At 45.5% G+C, this 23,687-nt stretch overlaps 2 protein-coding genes across 2 annotated transcripts; one reads left to right on the top strand and one right to left on the bottom strand.

The window, feature by feature from the left end:
• Nucleotides 1–1,292: 1,292 nt before the first annotated feature.
• Nucleotides 1,293–13,725, top strand: T265_13576 (hypothetical protein; the record flags this gene model as incomplete). Its single annotated transcript, XM_009169535.1, has 7 exons — nt 1,293–1,483; nt 2,308–2,420; nt 5,754–5,843; nt 5,886–5,979; nt 6,026–6,082; nt 6,126–6,271; nt 13,485–13,725. Coding segments are annotated over 7 exons (930 nt in total), but the record flags the coding sequence as incomplete, so codon positions are not given.
• T265_04721 (hypothetical protein) lies at nt 13,482–17,993 on the bottom strand (the record flags this gene model as incomplete). Its single annotated transcript, XM_009169525.1, has 2 exons — nt 13,482–14,064; nt 16,685–17,993. 2 exons carry the CDS (start codon nt 17,900–17,902, stop codon nt 13,888–13,890), a joined length of 1,395 nt encoding a protein of 464 aa, XP_009167789.1.
• Between the last annotated feature and the right edge of the window lie 5,694 nt (nt 17,994–23,687).

Consider the following 23,687-nt stretch of genomic DNA (forward strand, 5'->3'; position numbering starts at 1 on the left):
AGTCGGTTCTTATGTGAGGGCGCATCAAACGAATCATCAGGCAGCAGATTGTGTCCCCACAGTGGAACCATGTCCTATGGCACGCCGGACAACCTTGACATACCAGAGCAGTCTGTGCCAGACGTCAGATCAACATTCCCACTACCTCGAAGACGAAACGACAAGGCAAATAGAAAATGCGGCCGGATGAACAGCACCTTTAAAGGGGGCGTGCGGGTGCGAGCCGCTCGAAATAACATAACATTCTGTCCAATGATGTGTTGCGAACCAGCCAAAAACTAAAAGAAGGCACCCTGATTAGGAAGAATGTAAACCAATCAGAATGGATTGTTTTAGCCCAGTGCTTCTCGTCTCGTCACGAAGATTCTAGCTCTAGTATGTGTACTATGGAAGCACCAGGGGACGGTGACTCTCCGAAGGGACGGAGTCATCACAACTTCTGTGGGTGGAAAGCTGATGAGCTGAAGCCCAGTCAACAAGGTGTCACATCACCAATAGTCACCTATAAATCAACCCAAATAACAGGAATGTATCATACATTACTTGAACTGGAAGACAGTTGTTTTCACTCTATAAATACGACTTCCGTACTATAGTTGGCAGATATTCATAACACCCCTTCACTTAAGAAGGGCCGAATTTTCAGTGCCAGTATTTTAAATGCTTCGATGAGGTCAGCTGTTAGTCATTTCCTTCGTTAGGAGGTCAGGTTCAGGTTTCTGGGATTGTCCTTTTAAGGAAGCCCTCGGAGGTTAACAAGCCATCCGATATGCCGGTGCTGACTGCACAGCAGCAGTCTGATGTCTTCGGAGCTAGGGCTTCGAACGTCTATGCACTATTCAATATCGGGCATAACACTGAATCACGTTGGATATTTTCGGGATAGTCGCGCTGGTTGGCTCTCTTGGGAAGCGCCCCGAGGCATCGCCATCTGGAGACCTCCAGTATGAGTTCCGAAGTAGAATTTATCAAGTGCTTCGTGGCCCTGCATTGGAAGTTGCTTCCTTCAGGTTGCATGACCGCTAGGCACTGAAAAGATGTTACAACTGAGCGACTAGTTTTTAATTTACTTAAATTGGAAGTTGCCAATCAGCACGCCTACAAATATATAGCAAGGATTATCAACATGGTTTACGTAGAGAAAAAGCAGTACGGTCTCCAACACTTGACGCCTGTGTAACTCCACCGAATGCCACCCACAACCTTGATCTGGAAATCCTCGCTAGTACGAAGTGCTATCTTTTCAACTTTCACGCCTCGCGTGATATCAAGGCCTCAAAGCATTCGTCTAGGCCAACAGCGGCCCGTGGTTCGAAGCCGACCTCTGCATATCGACTTGCTCTGTGTACACTCGGGCAACCTGGCAGTATCCCAGCCCTCGTGCTTCATTCGGGTGGCATGGCATCTAGGCCAGGAGGCAGAGGGGGTTGAGATGCACGATAGACTCAGTCCTTTTGTCGTGATCAAGTCGTCATCATCAACGGTAATAACCGCGTACCTACCGTAAAGTTCCACAGTTTCGTTCCTCGATGATTTGGGGAGGTCGGGCAGATAGCTGCGCATCGGAGGCGGTAGCTGATGAATTTGATACGTAAATGCATGGTTGTCAGTGGGGTTTTCATTGGAAAGATTGAGAGGGAAATAGCCTAAATGCACGGGCTCCACTGAAAAAATCGTTCGTCTGTAGCACCCTTTCGGTACCTAACTGCCATGTCACGATTTTTTTAACGATTTTTTGCCATATCACCAAAAGGAATCACGAGGGCTTGGGTACTGCCAGGTTTCTCAAGTCTAGATAGGGGTTGGGTTCGAACTACAGACATTCCGGTCGGTATATTCGCGCCCTAACTAATGAGCCTTTTCGCACCATTGAGGGCACGACATGGCCATGTCTGACAATGTCTCTAGCCATTGATGTGTTCCGTTTCGGGCTCCCCATCCAGGGAGACAGCAATTACCAGCGCAACTGTGTTATCTGATAATAACCTTATTACTTTACTGCCAACTCACTTTTTGACTCGTTTCCACCCTTCACATCGTTGTGCGAGAGGGGCTGTTCGAGGAATTCGATCGACCAGCATACGGAGCACGTGCTCCACATTTGGCATTTGTAGGGGTGAACCCTTCGGACACCGCTCTCCTAAGAAGCTCTTCTGTCACGAAGAGACTTGACCTTACCGTGGTGTGACGGTTTGTGTGCCTCCGCGACCCATTGCGCTTTGCTGCGTGGTGTCCGTGCGCACAGATTCTCCCATACCAGGTTGGTGAATGGTTAGTGGTCTGGCCAATAGTCTCCTGACTCCCCAGGTTAGGGGTCAGAACATGTGTGACGACTCATTCTATAGAAATGGTAATGTACTTTCATTTCCCGCTGACTTGCGGCCAGGTTTTTGGGTCAAAGGCTTTGGTCGAGGACCTCAGTCGTCTTCCCGCGTCTCGAATTTTCCTGTCTAGGCTTGGACCACCTTGAAGTATCTCAGCCCTTGTGCTGCCTCGGGCGGCATGGCACTTATGCACCGAAAGGGCGCTACAGTTGAACGGTTCCTGTCTGGGTCTGGGCGCCCTGGCAGTATCCCAGCCCACGTACAACCATGATGCTTACAACTACCAGTAACCTCATGCCACATCGGCCGTTATGTGGTGTCACTAGTCGCGTGGCCTTACTTGCTGCATACAACAGGGGAGAGGGGGTTAAGCGAGACATGGCACTGCTGGCGCCTCCCCTCTTACATTCACGCATTCCATTTACTATCCTACTTGACTCCAATTTGAATACTCTCGGTGGCTCTCAGCACCAGGGCTCACAGCTCTGTGCACCATGCGTCACAGCTGCAACCGCTGTGCATCCGATTTCAGCAAAGCGCACATAACTCGATGAGCATTGAGGAGCTAGTAGACTTAGAAGTCAAAATAATATCAAAACCGGATAATGTCGGATATCGCAAGCCACAGAGAATGGGTATCCAGAGCACTTCTCAATGCCCTGGCTTTGATAGAGGCCCGTCAACAGATTCCTCCTGACCACAACTCAACAAGACGCATCATCCGACATCATGTGCAAATGAGTGTCCGTGCAAACCGAGAAACTTAGTGGGTCCCAATGGCTGAACAAATGGAAGGTACAGAAACTGCTGGAAACGTACGCATGTTGTTCCGCTTGGTTCGTTCGACCGGTTCTCGGAAGCCTCTTATCAGCCAAAGCATCGGGGACCAAAATGGCACTCTGGTATCCAGCAATTCAGTTGGCCAACTGCTACTCTCATTCCGGAATCCTTCAACAGAAAGGTGGACTGTCAATATGAGACGGACTTCAGCCTCAGAAGTGCCCGAGTGTATATCTCTGTTGAAGAGCCATCGTGCTGCTGTTCTTGACGACCTTCCATCTGCTCTGTTTAATGATGATGGATACCTCATTCAGTGCATCTCTAGTGTGTTTACATCTGTATGGGAGAAAAGACCGTTCCAAACAACTGTGTCGGTGACATTTCCCATTTTCAGAAAGGGTGAATCTAGTAATCACATAGGTGTTAGTTCTACTCTCACAGTAACAATTTTTCTGGGGTCACTGATTCTTCATCGTCTAGCGATGGCACGCGAATCCTTGACCAATGCGCATCAAACGGTACTTGGACCGGGTAGAGGCTGCGCCGACCACACCCTAGCTCCGTCATATGTACAGTCGACTCTTAATCTTGTTTTTTTTATTTCAAGGGTGCGTTTGATCCTGTCAGTCGGTCAGTGCTACACATGCTCAACAGAGTATGCACCAGGAGTTTATGACCATGATCCGGTCCCTACATTCACACGTATCTTGATACGTCAGAGTGCACGGTGAGCTCTCTAAAAGCTTCCCTTAAAAAATGGTGTCCTAGAAGGAGATCCTCTCTCTCCGTTAGTGTTCAACTTCGTCTGTGATGAAATAATGAAACGAACGCTAGAAGGTCCTCAAAACCCGGTTGTTTAGATCGTTGCTGGTGAGAGTGTTGTCGATCGGGGTACAAAGACGACGTCGTCTTCATCATTGAAAATGAAGGCGAGGCACAAGTCATTTTGAATAGACGGACCACCGATATGCCATCTTTCGGCAAACACCTTGCACCTACATGTGGTCTTTGAGCATCATCAGGGAAGATCATTGAGGGTTGTGGAGAATTTTACATACATTGGTAGTTGTATTATCTCTGACGGAAATGTGTCCGATAAAGTCAGTACAGGAATCCCAAGAGCCCTGCGTCACTTCTGGTGTCAAAAAGGCATATCTCTGGTTCCCAAGAGGCATCATCATCATCGGCAGCATGAAGTCAGTGTTCAACATCGGTGCTTCACTGCCGTGCAACCATGATTTATATGAAAGCATTATTATGAAGAAAATAGTAAAGGTGGACGGGGAAGGGACTTAGTGCTACCTTACTACAACCATTCCGAGGTGCCTACACCTCCAGACACTCATTCAGGCAATCTGGATAGAAACTGACAACAAGAACGCCACTGACATTGGTTGGTAACCATATTTTGCAGTATCTTCAACCAGACGCAGTGGGGATCACGCGGTCGCCATCCTGGAAGGTGATTAGCACTGACAGCAACCAAACTTTTCGTATTTTGTTTCGTACCCCTCTGCTAGGTCAAGGGTTGCGAGACACGGTCTCTGCGGACAAATGATGTAAGGCATCTTCATATTTTTGATCAGAGGATTTGTTGGTATCGGACGGCTTTAATGAATTCGTAACGAGGCAATTAAAAAAGGTGTTTCAGTTGCTAAACACCTCCAGCACAATCAACTGCGGTGGCTGAGTCATGTGGTACGAATGCCGAAACAGTGTCCACTGCTACTAATTTTGTTCTGTGTGCCTCCTTTAGAATAGCGTAAACCGCATGGTGGACAACGTATGGGTTGGCAAAGGGGTGTGAAAGAGATTACGAAGGGCTTGGGTGTTGTTGGTATGGTATGCCTTTCAGGATAGGGTCTTCGTAACCCCTCCTGCGCTTGGCTGTAGACATTGGGATTAATGGCGCCTGATCGATATCAGTGGCGTTCTTGCTTTCATTTTCTTTCCAGATTGTCCAGTTCAGCGCTTGGTTGTGCAGGCACCTCAAAATGCTTGCGATAGACCAGTATCAGATACCCTCTATCAGCCACTGTTTTATCTTCTTTTCACTGCAAGGCTTTGAATATGATTAGATAGGCTTTGTGGTTGTACGGCAGTGGAGCCTCCGTACCAACCCTGATGTTGTTGTCTCTGATGATGATATTCCACTGTGGCGTAGGGTCTCTCGAGTGAACGTTTTCGAATGGGGCGGCGTCTCTGTTGTTCTGAGCGGGCGCGGTCGTATCTGTCGCAAGTGTCGGTTCAGGGTCGAGACCGACACTCTGACCTTAGTCAGTTTACTACGCATGATATGTCAGCAGACGAGGCAGATTTTTTCGATAAGTATCAGGTGCAAACCTAAACGAATTAAGGCATGATCACTTCTCCTGAGGGGCGCTTGTATGCGCCTGATAATGTTATCACCAATGCACTTCAAGTTCACTAAATCCAAAAAAGATGCAGTCTACTGCTCTTCCGCAACTGGTGCTTTCTCAAAGTGCTGGAATAAGGCTTTGCCCATTGGTTCTCAAGGAATTTTCAATTATTTTGTTTTCATACTATGCTGTCTTCAAGGTGGACTTAATAATGAACCCCATTGGCATATTACTTATTTCTGCCTGAGAACTACAATGTTGTCTACTTTGAATATCATCTTTATTTTAGGAAGAAAACGTACGCCGCAATAGTTTGGTTTGAACAGATGCCGTCTTCAGTGGACAGACGTCATAACTTTCCATACACACCAAATTACTGGTAATCGCTTGTGAATCATTTCTTGACCTCTTTCAACAACAGTGAAGAAAACGTTTACCTGTTGCTGGAAAAACTAATGAAACAATCTGATTCAGGAGAATTTCACGTCGTTTTCGTATCCAATTCCAACGCATCGGTACTCAGATATTTGTCAGTAATGTCTCTATTTGCTGTTTCTTCAGGTGGCCCTTTTTGGGCAACGCAAGGGAGATCCTTTTCACAATTATGTTATTGTGTGGGTGAGTTTACCAACACCGTCATTCATGGTTCCCAGCTCTCTAGGACTATCACGTATTCCTTATTCATTCCGTACACGATGAGCACTGGGTGTACGATTTTGATGCAATTTTGGAATTCCCGTCCTCGTTCGCGGATTACTGCGTCCATGGGTTGCTTGAAAATAAGAAACTTCCAGAATGCCTGAGGAGGTAAGTGGGAATCGCACTTTTTGGGGGCGCTTTTGGGTATACTACCAGACTGTACACATGAAAAATCGACGAGCGGAATTCCGTGAGTTGGGTCGACGCAAGCTGCCGAATCCAGAGCAGAATCGCATGGTATGGTTTCCTTCATTATGCTACAGATTCTTAGTGAATCATGCCATGCCGGTTATCTTGAACTTCCACGTCTGCTTCCTTCACCTTGCTATTCTTTACACCTCTTGTTGGTCAGAAATTACGCTGTAGGATCTACAAATCGGGCGTCTGTGTTCAGGTACACTGATAGCTATCCCGATGTCAGACTACCGCTACAACTGCTGTACACAGTTTCAACTGACCTATCTGTAGAATAATATAGCTTCAATATTATTTGTCTTAAGTGCTATGGTTGTTCTTGGGGTTCATTAAGAAGAACGTAATTGCAGCGCGGGGAGTCCGCGCGCGCTTGATAGTTGCAGGTTAAACAGATGTCTACTTGCTTGTGATTGTTTGTTCGATGCATATTTCCATAGTCTCTTGTAGTGTGCGCTCTATGTTAACGTCGAGGACGAATTGAACAATACATGCTACTCGTAAAAAACACTGATGAGTTTTGTAAAGATTTAGTCGTGTAAGTGAAGCTTGGATCTACCTATTGCATTGTGTTCAAAGGTTGACTTCCTAGCATCCCTCGCCTACGAGCAAAAGCTATCCTAAAAAAATGACCGCCGTTCGGGCACTTCGTCCTTCAGGAGGGTCAGTGTGCTTACTCGCTTCTAGGCGTCATTTTCATGTCAAGTTAACTGCAGAACAGTGAATTTTCACAGTCATATCCCGATCATTTTACGCATTTTCCATCTACCTACGCTGACCGATTCAGCTAAGCGCACAAGCGTGATTCTGGTTTACTTCCCAGTTTAACCGTCTCTCCTTATGAATAGACGTCACATTTTGTTATCTTAACGGAAACAGCTGGCTTTATTCCAAGGAATTCTCAGTTTATTAGTATAGGGCCATGGATTTTTATCAGATTGCAGAGAGCATTACCCGCTGTTCTTTGCATGCTTCACCGGTTGTTCGAATTTTTTCGCTCGTGATTGATCCTCTATCTGATTGGGACTTGGGGACTTGCTAACTAGGTAAACGGAGCCCAAGTTTGCCTTCAGTGAAAAGCTGTTGGTTGGCTGGAGGACCGTTCCTCAAACCCGTGTGTTCGTCTCCGATAGGAATTAGGCCGCAAAATTTATCACTCTAGGAGTACCTAACCAAGAAAATGCGCACCTCGTCTCTAACTTGTCGAGGTAACAAATGTTTGCTTAACCTGTCTTCGGTGAGAATTTATTTCATTGAGTGAAATTTCCAATCGGCCTTACTCTGTGTATCGATTCTGGTCATCAGATATTTTGTTAAGACCAGGAGTACCATCCCTTACCGAAATCGTTTACAGTCGGATTTTTCGGGAACCTACGGAGAAAGTGGTATTCTATAGGTCGGTCCCATTCTTCTATATCCACGAAAGGAAGAATGTTTTTTTTTTCAAATCGAAGCCAAGACACGGCAAATAACTATTGATTTTAATCAGCCCGAGAATGGCTTTGAATGCCCAGTGATCAGCGTCAATCCATATCTCTCTGATAACTCGGGCTTAGCGCGGATGAGATAGGCCAGAATTTGCAGTGACGTCGGTGAAATATCGAACACAAAGCACCTCCATAAAGCACGCTCTAACAAACAAAATGGTGTCAGCTCTCACTGACGTCAGTTGGATCGCACTTATCCACTTCGTTTGGTTCACAAGATAGAGCCAAAATGTCGCGGATGTGTACACGTATTGTGACATCACACACATGTTCATAGGAACTCCAGTCCAAAGTTTGACTAAATAAGTGAAGCGTCCACATCTGTTACAATGGGTTGAACAAAAGTTACAGTATTTCAAATTTCTTGGAAAGCCTATGCAACGCAAATGATCTCTCTTCGGGCTCACATGTATACGAAACTGGGTTGTCTGTGGACCTTCAGTAATCATCCCACACTACTTATATTGTACACTGTATAAAGTATGAATCAAAAATGACTGGCGGATAGGGTTGAGAATACGATTACTTGTTTGTTTTAGAGTATTTGCTACAGTAGTAACGTGTAGGACGGGGTAATATATGGCCCCAAAACACATTTTGACCATTTAGGATGATTCCTAAGTTGAAGTTCAGCCGAGTAACCTTTCCGTGTACGCTTTTTGCAACCTCGTAGAAATTGCGAGAACCTTAGTGTGGTTTGGGCATCGCAGTCTCCGGTGCGTGAACTTAAGTAGTATAACCGCGTTGCCATTGAGTTGAGCTATTTTACTTTACGGCAACTGTCTCCAAGAAGGGTCAGTGGGCTCTGAAAATATCCTGAATTGCTGCTCTCCATGAAGCGCACTCAAAAGTACGACCTGAGCTGGCTGATCAATATGTGACACTTGAGGAACAATTACTATCCCTGAGGCATTATGTACCACAATCTTGAAAGAAAAATCAGTCCTGTCGCCTGGATGTTGAAAAATGAGGGGAATTCCACGGGCTTGAAAGCCTACCCACCAAGTGCAGTTTGACATGACTTGTAGAAAGACAGCAAAGGTGCACATCTCCTATGGGATCCGATGCATGTTTCTGGAAAATCTAGGTGACTCGATTCTATGTCAGTAGTGTGATGACATTTGGGAATTTTTCAATCGAGGTTTCTTCCTGCAGTCTATGCGGAAGAACCCAGAAGCACTTCACAGTTGATCATCCTTGGGCAGTGAGCATCTCATGGATCTCAAAGGAACTTTGAACCCAATACCTTGTGGCTAATGGTTGAAGACTAAATCTTCCGTCTCAAGTGGCTGACCAGCGATTGGATGATTTGCTAGGAGGCTCAGCGAGATAGGCCCAATCATGCACGGACTTTCTGTGCACAGGAGATTACAATGGTGTGCATAAGTGCTTCTCCCCATCCCCCGAGGCTTGTGTGGATGCGTCGTTATTTGACCGGTTAAACGGATATGGTTTACTCTCTCATGTGGTCAGGGAAGGCGATTGTTAGTATGTCAGCCATGATAAGAGGGCGCACCAAGAGGTAGCTCGGGACGGATGATCCAGTTCGAAAGCTGAACCCGCAAGGCCGATGGAATATTTTGCCGCTACAGGCAAAAATAATCCATTGGTAACAATATGCGGCACGATAATCGTTTCAACCTAGCCAATAATAATAATAATCGTTCAGCTGTAGCGTCTTTTCGGTGCCTAGCTGCCATGTTACCCGAAGGAAGCACGAGGGCTGGGATACTGTCAGGTTGCCCAAGCCTAGACAGGGGAAGTCGAGAGGCAGAGGTCGGGTTCAAACCACGGACCTCCCGATGGCTCTAACCACTTGAGCTATCTCGCAAATGTGCACGTCTATTCAGATCAATTCACGGCACAAACACCAGAAATTCATTTTTTTCGTTTAATTGTCATCCTCCTAAAGGGACTCACTTTAGATAGGTTCGAACGCTTTGCATCTGTTCAGCATGCGGGCGGCGTAACTTACATCACATCCCAGTCGTCGTTTTCTAAGACTACTTTGAACTTGAAATTGTCACATTTGGCTGTCAACCGTTAACAAATCACCCTCCGGTGAGAATAAATTCACATAACAAGTGCTCTGCTCCGTGACATTTTAAACCAACCATTCATCGACCGTTTTTACGAATACTTGTTACTTAGCTCGACCCTTAGGTAGTCCGTATTCATGTATCTGTCATGGTTTTAGCAGCCTACTTTTTTAATACAGCTTCCCTTCTGGCGCACGACCAAGTGTGATGTGACGCGCCCGTTAGAGAGTATCCAACTCAGTGTGTGAGCCTTTGCAACCGTGCTGTGGAGGGGAGTTGTGGTTATCTCCTGCCGAGTGGCTGCAGTAGTCACTTGGTCGCTCGAACAAGTAACGCGAACGAAACGGTTCCGTCCGGGGTTATTACTGTTAGTATGGTTGTACGATTCATAGAGATTCAGATGCGAAATTTTGGAAGCCAATGCGTCTCTCAGTTGAGGAGAAACCCTGGCACCCATTGACCTTCATATGCGCTGGTACATACCGATTGAAACAGCATTTCTACGCTTCATCGACGAACCCACATGACTATCATCAATTTTCCTCAATTGGGTTTCGCTTCTTCGATAGGTTACCAATAACACATTGTGAATGAGAACCTTTCGCGAAATGGACCAAGTGGTTAGGGCGCGAATTTATGAACGGAAGTGACCTTCATATGCGCTGGTACATACCGATTGAAACAGCATTTCTACGCTTCATCGACGAACCCACATGACTATCATCAATTTTCCTCAATTGGGTTTCGCTTCTTCGATAGGTTACCAATAACACATTGTGAATGAGAACCTTTCGCGAAATGGACCAAGTGGTTAGGGCGCGAATTTACTGAACGGAAGGTCCGTGGTTCGAACCCGACCTCCGCCTCTTGACTTCCCTCTGTCTAGGCTTGGGCGACCTGGCAGTACCTTAGCCCTCGTGTGGCATGGCAGCTAGGCACCAAAAGGGTGTCACAGCTGAACGATCATCATTTATTATTATTTCGCTTACATAACCTCTGCTCAGGGAAAACTATGCTTCTCCTTATTCACAGCTGTTAATCATTGAGTCGGAAACTTACCAGAGTTCAAACGTAATTTATTTGTCGCCCATTTGCGTTTAACTTTCGCCAGCCGCTAGATACTAAAATAAATTGCCTATTTCTTGTCTGGCAACCTTCGTGTGTATACCAGCTCGCTTGCTTTCACACTGCACCGGCAAAAGAGCAAGGAAATTGCCAAAGCGTTCGTCTTAGCATATGCTCCCTCGGGTGTCAAGTAGAATGAACCGGACAAGCAACAACTTGGTCGTAATGCATCTCGTGAAATGGGTGCGCCAAATGACTGTTGACACGCTTGCCGTGTGAAGTGCCAAGTCAGCCTCAGACTACCGTACAAAACTAGACAGCGAATGCTTTGTACAGTGGAGATGGTGATGATCCACTGACACAAGACACAAACACTGTAGGGTATTCACCATTATTTAAGAAATATCACCATTCGGGTGCTCCAATGAATCACGCGACCGGAATTCCGTCTTTTGACCTTGTTGGATCCCAGCTGCCGAATAAGCTGTCTTTTCTAGGCCTACCGCATCGCATTTGAACCCTTGGAGAAAAATAAGATAAACTAATTAGTCTCTGTTGGGAGGCGGTCTCTCATGGGAGGAATCCCCCTCTAGGGACCGTTCGAGGAGGTATTGGGGTGCGTTCTAGTTTTGGATTCCCTTTTTTTGGTGTGTACCCTAGCTGTTCACCTCTGAAGACATCATCCTCAAAGGCGTTTGTAAAGCTCATTTACGAGAGGCCAACTCTCAGAAGAGACCTCTTCTCGTCAGGACGACTAATACACAATTATTCTCTTAAAAACTCACTTCTGGTCGTTTTTTGAACTGGCTTTTCCGGAAGGAATGATTGGGGTGAACTTGCTCCGTTCTTAAAGAGAGCCTGCAAGGACTCAATAAAGGTCATTCCTTTTGATATTTGTTCTCTCCTAGGGGAAACCTGGCCACTCAAATAACCACAATTGGTCTCATCTGAAAGATTATTTTTACAAAAAGAAAACCTTTGACATGTTTGTATCACACAGATGCAAATAATGTTATGAGACCCCTGTCACTGAAGGAGACAGCATCTTCGTTAAGACATCTGAATCGTGTCAAAACAAAGACCCATAGTTTGACCGCCTCTGGCTCGTTTCCACCCTTCAGGTGACTGTTCAAAAAGAACCCTTCGAGATAATACTTCGCACCACGAGGATACTGAGCATGGTCTTTGTTCAGAGTTGATGAAGTGATCCCCCGTGTGTTATCAATAGCAAAATTCGTCTCAGGGGACCACAGTGAAGTGATTTCAATTTGTGGGGTGCGCCCTTTTTGGTTAGAGGTCACTGTCTGATAGAGCTAGTTGAGGGGAATGTCTGCTATCCGCAGGTTGCGCTGATTAGGCGGTGTATTTCTTGTGCCAGAGATCTTCCTAGAGCCTCATTCACCCAGCCTTGCATTGGATAAAGACGACAGAGGAGTGGTCAGTCCATCATGAAAGTCCTTACAGGCTAGCTTAGTCGTCTTGATAACTTCCATATCTCGTAGGACGAGACAAGGAGCCAGTGGTTAGTGGCCATGACAGATGTGTCTGTCTTGCAACCAATGGCGATGTTGCTCCAAAGCTAAGTTCCTAGATCTCACTTCCTGTCATACTGCACGGTCAGATCGATTTGTCGTTAATGTACAGATTGCATCACCGTCTCCAACACATGGCTCTCATTCTCCTTATCCTCGGTAGATGAAGCCGGAGCCCTTTGGACTTTGATGTACTTTTTATGGGCTGAAAACCGATTGACTGACTGAAGGGATTTTGAAAGGAATCCTTCGCTCACATAACTATTCTCAGTTTACTCATGAAAGCTTCTCAGACCTCAATTTATATTACAACCTTGAAGTGTGCTATCAGATCATATGACAAGATGAAAAACCGGGTTCTGACTATTCCAATGTTGTATTTTCAAGTCCCAAAGGATATACAGGTTTCAGCCTATCCCATGCGGTTACCGATTCCGGGCAGTTCTAAACGTCGAAATTGCCGAATGCTTGAGCTCCCATTCACACTAAAATTGTTTTTTTTATATCATCCTGAGAACCAAAATATCCGTCAGTTACACTTGGAGTTACATTCGCGCTGAGTGCTGCTGACGTCTTTTCCATCGCATTTCCGAACTTCTCAGAAGGTTTCGTTGTGTTTCACAAGTACGGGTTAAGAGTGATTGGCATAGGTTAACTAATCGAAGCACATGAAGTTATTTATCGGTCTACTGTCGGCTATTTTTTCAGCACCCGATTTTGGAGGTGGATGCAAATATTGCAGCTCAGTGAGACCTACCGATGTCAAAAAGACACGAGACTCTGTTCCGTGTTATGCAGATGTTGGTCTCAGACGGATCACCCTCGCATTTTTGTTCGTCTAAACGGTACAAATCCAGACCTTTTAGTGTCTTTTGTCTCGTGCTTATCTACAAAGCCGTCCCGAGAACCTGCTGGCAAAATCCCCAGTGTTGCAATTTCTCTCTCTCCAGAAGCCACTAGCCGCGTATCACCTAGAAACACCCACATTTTTTTCTTTTCTTTTTAGACAATACCGTGTTGTCCCGGGATCCAAATATCTCGCTTATTTCGCATCAGATCGAAGACATATGCGACGACCAGATGGTGAGTGGATCGCACCGCCCCCATCGTACGATTGCATTCGAGGGAGCCAAGCCGACAGTCCACATACTTTACCCCACTACCTGAATATGAACACACGAATTCAGTCGGAAGCTTCATGTTATGGCCAAATACTTGACGAAGTGACTTTTTTTGCCCGGTTCAACTGACCTGATGACCTCATTTAGAATGTTTGTTGTTCATGTGTAGGTGATTCATAATACCAATCTACCGCTTACGGGTAAATGTACTTTGTGCAACAGACAATCACAACATATAACTTGACTCATTGTAATAACGGTTTTGATTTCACGCGCATCCATTCTCATTTAGTTTCCATTGGAATTCCAGTTCACAATCAGGTGATGTAACTCCATGGTCCATATGGTAATACAAGAGTAGATTAGTGCGCCAGCCACCACGATGAAATTCAAGCAATGTCTTTCTTCCCACGTAAGTTCCGCTGCGGTCGTTAGGATGGGTTCGACACGGTCTGGGCGGTGTGCCTGCAGCGAGATAAAAATACACAATGCCAAAAAGTCTGGTTAAAATAATAGACTATTGAGGGTATTGTGATGAGAGAGACATCGGACGTGACAGAAGGTCATCTTCACTCAGCTCGAGATGCCTCGATGGCTGTGGCGTAAGGCCGGCTTGGATCCACTCTTGGCATCTCGACTGTCTAGGCTTGGGCAATCAGGCTTGTAGCTCAGCCCTCGTGCCTCTTTCGGGTGATGTGGCAGTGGAACGATTTTTGTTGTGATATGAATGGGGTTTGGGTTCTCACAGTTTCAGTTACATGTGGAGAGTGTAGCTATGCTTTATAGTCAGTACCTGGCCAGTTGCTAGCACGTCTTTACTAGTCTACTGGGTTACGGTGACGTCCTTTTGTGGATCTGAACATTGTCTGGGGTTGATGGTGTTTTGATATGATAGTTGGTAATCTACTACACCATTTCCGGTAATGTCATTGACGAGTGGTTTGTTCTGTTCTTCACCCCTCTCCATCCAAGGAAACGGACACTGCCAATGCAATGCAATCACCGACTTTCGTACCAGACGATTGTTTTCGTATCGACTGTTTTCGAGTTTGTCTCAAAATTATGAGCATTAAGTCTCGTCTGCTACGAACTTCATTCCTGTGTTCAGCACGTCGACCAAGGCTAGCTCAGGCTAGTTGAGTAAACCTGGGGTTTTTACGATACGAGTGTTCAGTGCCTATTAAGTTCCTCAGCAGTTAATATCGCATACATAATATTGCCCGGAGACGAGTTTCGTCTAGTTGTATCACGTAATCAATGATCCTTACTCTCAACTGTCATCGTTGTCATGATCATCAGCGGTACATCGTTAATAAATACCGGTTGTTACCTATCATACAACCTTGTGGAAGAATGTCCTTGTGAATTGGAGTGAAGGACGAGAGCTTAGTACAAACTGCGTAACGTTCTTGTGGAAAGCGATGAAGAACAAGATGCCTACGTCTTGAAACAGTACTAGATAGATACACCTAGGCAACATGTCACTGTGACTAATCCAACATCGTTTGCGAATCTCCATCGTCAAGAAATCACCGTCAAAAGCCAGAAAATGTTTATCTGGGTAGTCAGATTTGGGCAACGTACTCACTGTTGGGGCCGATTAGTTGCTGCGGTTTCTAGTACCTCGCATAGTGGCTGTGATCTATTCCCAAACACCACTAATAACTTCCGAAGAGGCTGAGTTCGAACCCTCACATGATCAGTTTTGGCGTGTTTGTTTGATTCATGGTTAGGAAAGAGTTCCCACTACCGAACGGGATGTTAGCCTAGTAGACACCGCCGGACAGTTCAGTGGGAACCCACACCGGACTAGGTCACAGTGTGAATCAACTCATATTCCTGAATGTAAAGCACTGGTGGCTAACAGTTATGTGATCCGTTTGACATTATGGAGGCACTAGGTACTACAATGGCATCCGGCGTTTCTGAAAGCCACTTCTGGGAGCAACTGGTGGTCAACACAAAGTTCTAGGAGACAGTTACCACTATCTTGGGTCTAAACTAAACGTGGTTCAAGGAGGCCACAGCTCCTGAGCTGAGGGCTATGCCAGCACTGGCGCAATCTGAATTTGAGGAGTGTAGTCGGTAGCGTATGGACAGCGAAGATGCACAGTTAATGTACTTGTATTTGAGCCTCACAAATACAGCAAACGTCTAAAGATAATGCATTAACACCGGTAATTGCGTTAAAAATGGGATCTGATTGATCCAGTGGTCTGTCTGTAGCTGGACTTAGAGGGTTAAAAGAGATCAGTGAAAGTGTAGGGCTTTAGCAGCGACATATTTCCGCATCAAAGCTATCGCCTTCAATGCGTTGCTACCCAGTTCCCGAACTAACCGGATGTACCATCGCCTCCAAGGTTTGGCTGTATGTCCCACTCTTTCGCGTTTCCCACTGTAGCAGCTGGAACCAATGTGCATATGTTACACGGTTTATGGCTGATAAATTTATTTAAATTGAATTATCGGTCTTGCTGTATGCAGCTAATAAGGTGGTCCGACCGATGTTACCACGCTGCGGCCAGTATTGAATGGACATTTATTTGTTTGTGAAATCCACGTTTGCATATGGGCCTAGATAATAACGGGTTTTCAAAATTGAGACAGCAAGACGATTAATGTCCTCATTCGAAGCCCGACATCCGCTTTGGCTTGTGACTATCGCGGTGGCCTGACTTTTAAGGAACCATTTGCCCACGATCGTTGTAATGCGCAACCTGGATGGCCAAGAAACTGGCTATTAGACCTCTATCCGCCAAACATTTCGACAGAAGATACTTGGAATGTTGCATCTACGTTCTTCGGTAGAGCTCGATCCGTTGTTCAGGTGCGCAAACCGTCGCCGCGAAGTACCAGTACCTTTGCAACGGGGCTCTTATCCACTGAAACAAATGCATCAACCACTTCAAGGTTGGAATGGTTGAACATTCCTGGGCGGTTATTCGTCCGGTGTTCTACACCTCAATACGGAAGAAATTTAAAAGTTCAACCAGAAAATGAAAGTGATTAAGTGCTACGGTTAATTCACAGCATTCGGGTCAAAATCAGCTCCGACGAAAGTTATGCGACAAGATGGAAAACTTACTTTATCATGCTCTATCATTGCCTGGGCTATCGCGTGATTCACGACTGTGGAGAGGCGGGAATTAGTCCATGTGTTGCACAAAGTGGTTACACGACACCGTCTCCAAAATCTGAAAGTACCAACGCAGAAATCCAAGTCCCCCACAGTGCAGCGGGCAAATTTGCTCCTATAGCCAATCGCTGTGGTGCGACTCGTGCCCGCGTGTAGATCATCCATTTGTTTATACCGCATTCGTTCATTTGGCATGATGCAATCAGGATTGCATGTGGACCACGGGGACCACGACCCAAGGATGAGTTCGCCTCGCTTTTCCGAACAATGTGGACCAAGCCATCCCTCGGGACAGTTGCATTTTTTCTGGTAACACGAATCATTTTCTCCGCTCATCTCGAAAGTGTGAGTCTCGTCCAGTATAATAGTTGGTCCCGGAATAGTGACCGCAATTGGGGGTTGGAAACCGAGACACAGTGGTCGTGGACATATTGTCCGATTGTCCATACAGTTCGGGAATGAAAGTCGTTTATCCTCACGAAACGGCTCGCGACATAAGCAAGAGTACCGCAAAGATTGAGGTATGGGGAAACATGAGTTGTTCTTGTAGACCATACAGGCCTGATTTCCAGTTAAACTTGCTGCGGGATGGTGTTCCGTACAACCATTTTTCTTCTTCTCACAATTTTTATCTTCCATGTAGTCTGGATCGCATATACATGTGGCTTTGCCTCCACCTAGATCAATGCATTTTACCGTATGTTCTTTGTCACATTTATCACAGGCTGGCGGTTCTGGACATCTGGTTTGAATGACCCGACTTACGTTGTGAACGGTCTTATTTATCCATACCACAAAGTCAATTGGAAATAGGTCTTTTTGACATCGACACCGATAGTGAGCTCGATTAGTGATGGTTCCTACTTGGTCCATAGAAAGTGGGTTATCCGGTATACGATTGATAAAACAGTTCTCTGGAGCACCGCATTGTTGGATTTCTAGCGCTTCACACTGAGCGCGACTTCTGGCTAAATACGCCATAGGAGGAGTGTCTGAAGGTAGGACATCGTGAACTATATTCCAAAACTCGGAAAGATTGAGGTAGAGCATACTACCTCCAATATTTAGCCAAGGTCTTGCAAAGTTGTGCTCCAACTCCATGGTCTGACACCCACATAAAAATAGACCAACGACAACACCCAAAGTATAAACAATCGCACGCGCCATTTACCCGTTTCAATTAGTTTGGTTACCGTACTGTCAGAGGCACAGGACGGCGGAAAGTGTCATACTAGTTACCCATTTTTTCACGTGCGAATCGATATGACCCTGATTTTAAATTGCATGCTGGACTGAGAAGCGTATGTTCAGATGTTCATTTGGTCCCAACAGGTTGATCTCTACTTCGGGATGTATTCGAGTGGTTTGGTTGTGCATGAAGCGACTCACAACGGAACAGTTCTTGACACAGAAAAGACGTCTGGGAACTCTGTGTAGAAGATTATTGATTTGTTTGCTGAATTTGACAATTGTGCTGCAGACTTCTCATTACCAACTCAGGATACAGCGATGTGTGTTAACTCAGTATATCGTTCAGCTGTCAGGAAGAGTCACCAGGGCTGAGAAATTGACATGATACCCAGGCCTAGGCAGAAGCTTTTGAGATTTTGGGATCGGATTCGAGTAATGAACCTTCCGTCCACTAGTGTTGCGCCTTAACTACTGATCTATCTCCGCACATACATACGTCTTGCTTTTTACAAAGTTCACAAAGTTCAGCTTTCGTTAGTTCACTAGTTAGATTGCAAACGAGAGGATCTCGTTGTTGTTTCACCAGGTGACATTCGTATAAGGAATCCGAGAGCAAAACGAGCCTGAACATAGACCCGTTTGACCAAGCTTTCGGAGGTTTCGTGTCTCTGTACTGGTGCACGCTTTGATCTTAGAGTGCCTTTTCGGATCAGTTTAAAACTGGTTAACCCGGTTAAACATGTTTTTATCTTCCCATAATACGAACCTTATCGATCGGGTTTTAGAACTCGACAGGCAACCAAACAGTTTCAACTTATCCTCTTGTATTCTGTTGCCTGTGCATCTCACTCATACCATAGCTCATTTGAAAGTAACGTGAATTGACTATTGAGAAAATGGAACCCTTCTCAGATCTTACAGGAGGTCGACCAGTTGCTTCTAGTGTACTGTTCGATTAACTCGCCTGATTAGTTCCAGCTTTGCTTGACGTACTTCCGGTCAGCTCAACCAATAACTCACTTTTACACTAATCTTATTTGATGCTAATGATAGTAATAGATGGTAAAACGACGGGGCGTCATCATCACTTAAAACACTGAGTAAAGGCAACTGGATGCACTTCACTTTGAGAATTTCCAATGAATTGTCATGAATTCACGAATGGAAAAAATGTAAACAGTATGAAACTAATTCTTTCCTCAGGTTTGCTTCATTTGATCCAATAGATGCGCCGTTTCATAAGGATTCAACAAGATATGCTGCGTTCGTTTGCAAGGAAAGTTTCAAGCTTAAAACGCAAATAAACGATTACGAATAAAGTTAGGAGTATTGAGCACAATTTATTGAGCATGAAACAGGAAGTCGAGTGAGAGACGACATTGGCTGTCTGTTAAGGAAAAACTGGTTCAAATCACCAATGGGATGACCTGAATTTGTCACTGTAGGTAGTGTTCCACTCAGGGTGTGTGTGTATGTGGGAGGGGGGTCTGGAGTAAGCTGGACCATTGCAAAACCAACACGCGTATTTGCCGCGCAATCGGGCAAGGAATTTGCATTTGTTAATTTTCGTAGAAATCCGAGTTGAGCCGAGCTGGGCGATGGTTCTTGGATTTTCTCTCAGTCGTCTCTCTGTTTATTGATTGTGATTAATCTCCGTCGCCAGTGATTGAATATCCATTATGATGTTTCCAGGCGTACATAATTTCACACACGACAAACCCTTCCACAGTGAGATGTCTTCAGCCGGATCCGCATGGCTTTCGTGTGAACTTATTATCACAAACCCATTGGGGATTCGGACTTGTGACGCATCCGACCATAACTTGCGATAAACAAAGGTCGTGACTGAAAAGCCTGGGAACTGGTTATTCACTCCGAATTGCTTGTGGGTGATGGGACATAGTACCAGTTGGTCACCTGACTATCCATCTCGAGACAGTCATTGGTTAAGGTGCTAGATTACGGACCGGAAAGCCCGTGGTTTGCGCCTCCTACTCGACCGCCCCTGTCTAGGCTTGAGAGACGCGGCAATTGACACGGCAGCTAGGCACCGAAAGGACATTAGAGCCCATTGACATGATTTTCGAAAAAGTTTATCGCTCGGTGCCACCTCCGTATTATCGTATGTACTTGGAACCGTTAAGGTCTCACTATTGTCCATGGGATGCACACATTCTTGCTAACTTGGTCGTGTTTGGGCATCCTTCCACAGCAGTCTAGCTGGAGGCATGTCTGTGAGACCTCACATGAGCAACGGTTCTGCTTATCTGCTCTACGTGTCTGGTTGGCGTGCATCGGTGCAGTCAGAAAGCAAGCAAGCAGAGATCTGAATGTATCATTTAACTAATTCAGACAACATATTGGAGCGAGTGTACCGTGCCTCTACTTTGGAGGAAAACCCCCACATGCAAGCCGATTTTTTTTGGATCTAGTCTTTTTCGCCACTTGTTTTCCTTCGCTGTGTACATTTCGTGCGACACTAATTGACCATAAATCAGCCTATAAAAATGCTGCATACGACCAACTGTTTTCGTCAGAAAATTCCTCTGCATGGCTGGACCCGCCTCAGGCACCAGAGAAATCGTGCTTTTTAACTAGCTAGCTCGGATAGATCGACTTCGCTAGCTTCCCCTCGGGAGAGAATGGAGCTCATTTTTGTCTAGGACAATCGTCAAATCTTGCCAAACAGGTCAGGATAGATAGCGAAATTCATTCTTAACTGAGGTAACTTGATGATATCCTCTGTGTCTCATAAATTTCGAAAGAGAAAAACAACCAAGTAAATGGAAGAAATTGACAGCATGAGGAGATTACATTCATTCACGATTATAAATTTGTTTATTGTTCACCTTGTACCTTACCAGTGAGGACCTAGTTACTTGAGTAAATCAAATTGGCCAGTAACTGTCATCCACAAGATGGGATTGTAACGTCTCGATCATTTGGTGCTGGCAGACACAATATATAAATGAAACGAAAAACAGTTTTAATTTTCTTTTGTTCCCATTATTCGCCTCAAAGTTCGTGCTAAGCCCCCTGCAATAAATACGGGATGCAATATAATCATATTTGTCTTCATCCTCCCATGAGATTCTGAGTGGTCCCACAAATGCCCACAAAAACGGATTGTTCGGTCAAAATTTTTCCGGGAACTAGTGAACAAGTACAGTTCAATGGAGGTTTCATCCTGTCAGGCAGGCCAATCTATGTTGAAGAGTTCAGAAGCATTGTTGTACAGCTGTCTTATCCTTAATGGTAATCAACAGAGGTACGTGTATCACAAAATCCAGTAGGAAACCGCGGCCTTCTGGCTACTGTTTTGATCACAAACGGTGGACCACTAGCGGTCGATCAGCATCGTGATTGACTCGCACACAGACAGAATATGAGACATCACTGCTTAGTGGTTAGGGCACGAACTTCTTGGTCGGAAAGTCTGGGTTTCATACTCAGTCCCGGCATTTCGACTGCTCCTGTCAGGACTTGTGCGACGTGACAGAACCACAGTTGTAGAGCTTCCTTCGGGTGGCATAGATATGCACTAGAAGGGTGTTGCAGCTGAATGGTCATCATCAATGGCACCATCATCATCATCATGTTGACAATTCATTGATTCTCATAAGTACCACGACAAAGACAGTGGATCCCGGTCTCGTAACGAGCCATCCATATCTAATTGGTAACCGGTTTACAGTAAATGCTTGGCCACAGATGGAGCAGCACCACGCTTTGACCTTCGGCCCTGCAGAAGATAACTGCGCCAGTTCTCGAAAAACAAATTGTCGCGTGTTCACCTAGGTATTCTGAAGGACGCCGGTTCGTCCTATTGATGTGGGCATCCCTTAAAACTCCTCAGAAACCGGAAAAATTATGTGGATGGTACAGGAAGGTCTACATCAAGCAGACAATGCCTGGAGTTTTACAGCTCTGCACCAATAACGTGTGAGGGCTAGTTAAAGCCCAGTCCTGGATGACCAGTTGAAGTTGTAGTGTAGGCATGTGGAAAGAGAAAGAGGCGTTTATGGGGGAGATGCTGATTGCTGACGGCTTCATTGATATGTATAATTCTGTTCCTCCTGTAAGAACCACGGTACAGGAGGTCGTTTCTGCAGTTCAGAGGCGAAAGCTTGGAAAATGAAATGAGGGGAGAGTTGAATTCTACCCGAGAAATGAGTTAACATCACAGGATAATTGGACCCAATCCAAACTACTCGAGGGACTGTTGTTCTAAAGCGTGATCACATTTTGCCGCGATCACATTTTTATGCCACCACGTAATTTGCCGGTGTTCTTGTAGTTTGGGGAGATATCACTCATATCTCACACATACCACGCTATTTTGTTGAAGAAACCTATCGACACGTTCGCTGAAGGCTCTCCGACCACATTTTGTTCTTTGGGCATTAGCGCTGTGGTCTCCCGAAAGCCGAAGGTCATGCCGTGGTCCCGCTTCGTCTGTGACCAAGCATTTACTGAAAAACCGATCACCAAGTAGATCTGAAAGGTTTGTCCCGAGTGCTTTTACGAAACTAGAATTCATTGTCGATCACCGAGGCTACCATGGCTTCTTGGTGGACTTGTCACTGGCTGTCAGTCCAACTTTGTTATTCAACCCGGATGACGTACGACATACACGTTTTAAGTCCGTCCGTCGATGAGAGCAAATGAACCAATAATATGCGGCGAGTTACGGAGCCTTCAAAACTCCAGATAACTGCATGTGGTCCTTCGGTAGCAAGCAGGCAAATCCTTACCCATGTGATTTTTTAAAATCCAGCTTCTGAGCTAAAAAGCACACTCCGCTGTCCTAACCCATAAATACACACAAGCTTGCACAAACGAGAGTACAATATTGTGCTTCAATATGAGACCTGCAAGGGTTCCAAAGTATTTTCTCGTTAAAACGTGATTCTTATGGCAGGTGATCTGCTTTTCTGCTGAGTATTCACCAGTGTAATAGTATCGGCCACCTGACGATCTATGTATTGGCTGTGGATAGTTTCCCAGGCTCAACATCAGTGAGGAGAGAAAGGAGTAAGGATCAACTAAACAGTGCCTACACCTCCCGGCGCTCATTCGGATAATCCAGATAGAAATGAATGGCAAGAACACCAGTGATGTCGATGAATAACCATATCTTGCAGTGTTCCCAACCGGGCACGGCGGGGTAACTCGTCCCCCGACCCGGAAGACGAGTCCAAACCACAAGTCAAAATCTGGTCGCAGCTCTGCTTGTTGCACTCTGAGATGGGTACGGAGTACAGCATTTTCTTGGGCAAACGATAGCTTGGCACGCACAGTACTTGACTTAACCACCACCGGTTTTAGTGCTGCATAGACTATTCGACTGAAGCCTCCGTTGCATAACCGAACACTTATTCTGATTGTCTCGTTACGGAATAGTCGGCACCAGTCTACGGCAAGAGCTATGCTGTTGAGACAACGGATGTCACAGACCTGAAGACATCTCAGTCCGGCTGTTGCCAGGGGGCATGTCTCGCAGCCATACAACAAAACAACCCATATTACAACCTGATACATAAGTTCCAAGGGATCTGGCCGGTCCCTTTGGACAGTTTTAATAAAGTGGGAAAATATTCCATGGGGTTTCTGAAAACCACATAATGACGGCTTGAATTGTGCAGTTCATAAGGAGTTCTGACGAACTTGGTACTATTACTATCCCTGCTCTTAGTTGAGTCACTTCGTGAATCACCCCAAATAAGGGCTTCCGAAAAAAACTGATCCTTCAAATGCGCGA

The sequence above is a fragment of the Opisthorchis viverrini genome, assembly GCF_000715545.1.
Source record: "Opisthorchis viverrini unplaced genomic scaffold opera_v5_81, whole genome shotgun sequence".
Taxonomy (NCBI): domain Eukaryota; kingdom Metazoa; phylum Platyhelminthes; class Trematoda; order Opisthorchiida; family Opisthorchiidae; genus Opisthorchis; species Opisthorchis viverrini.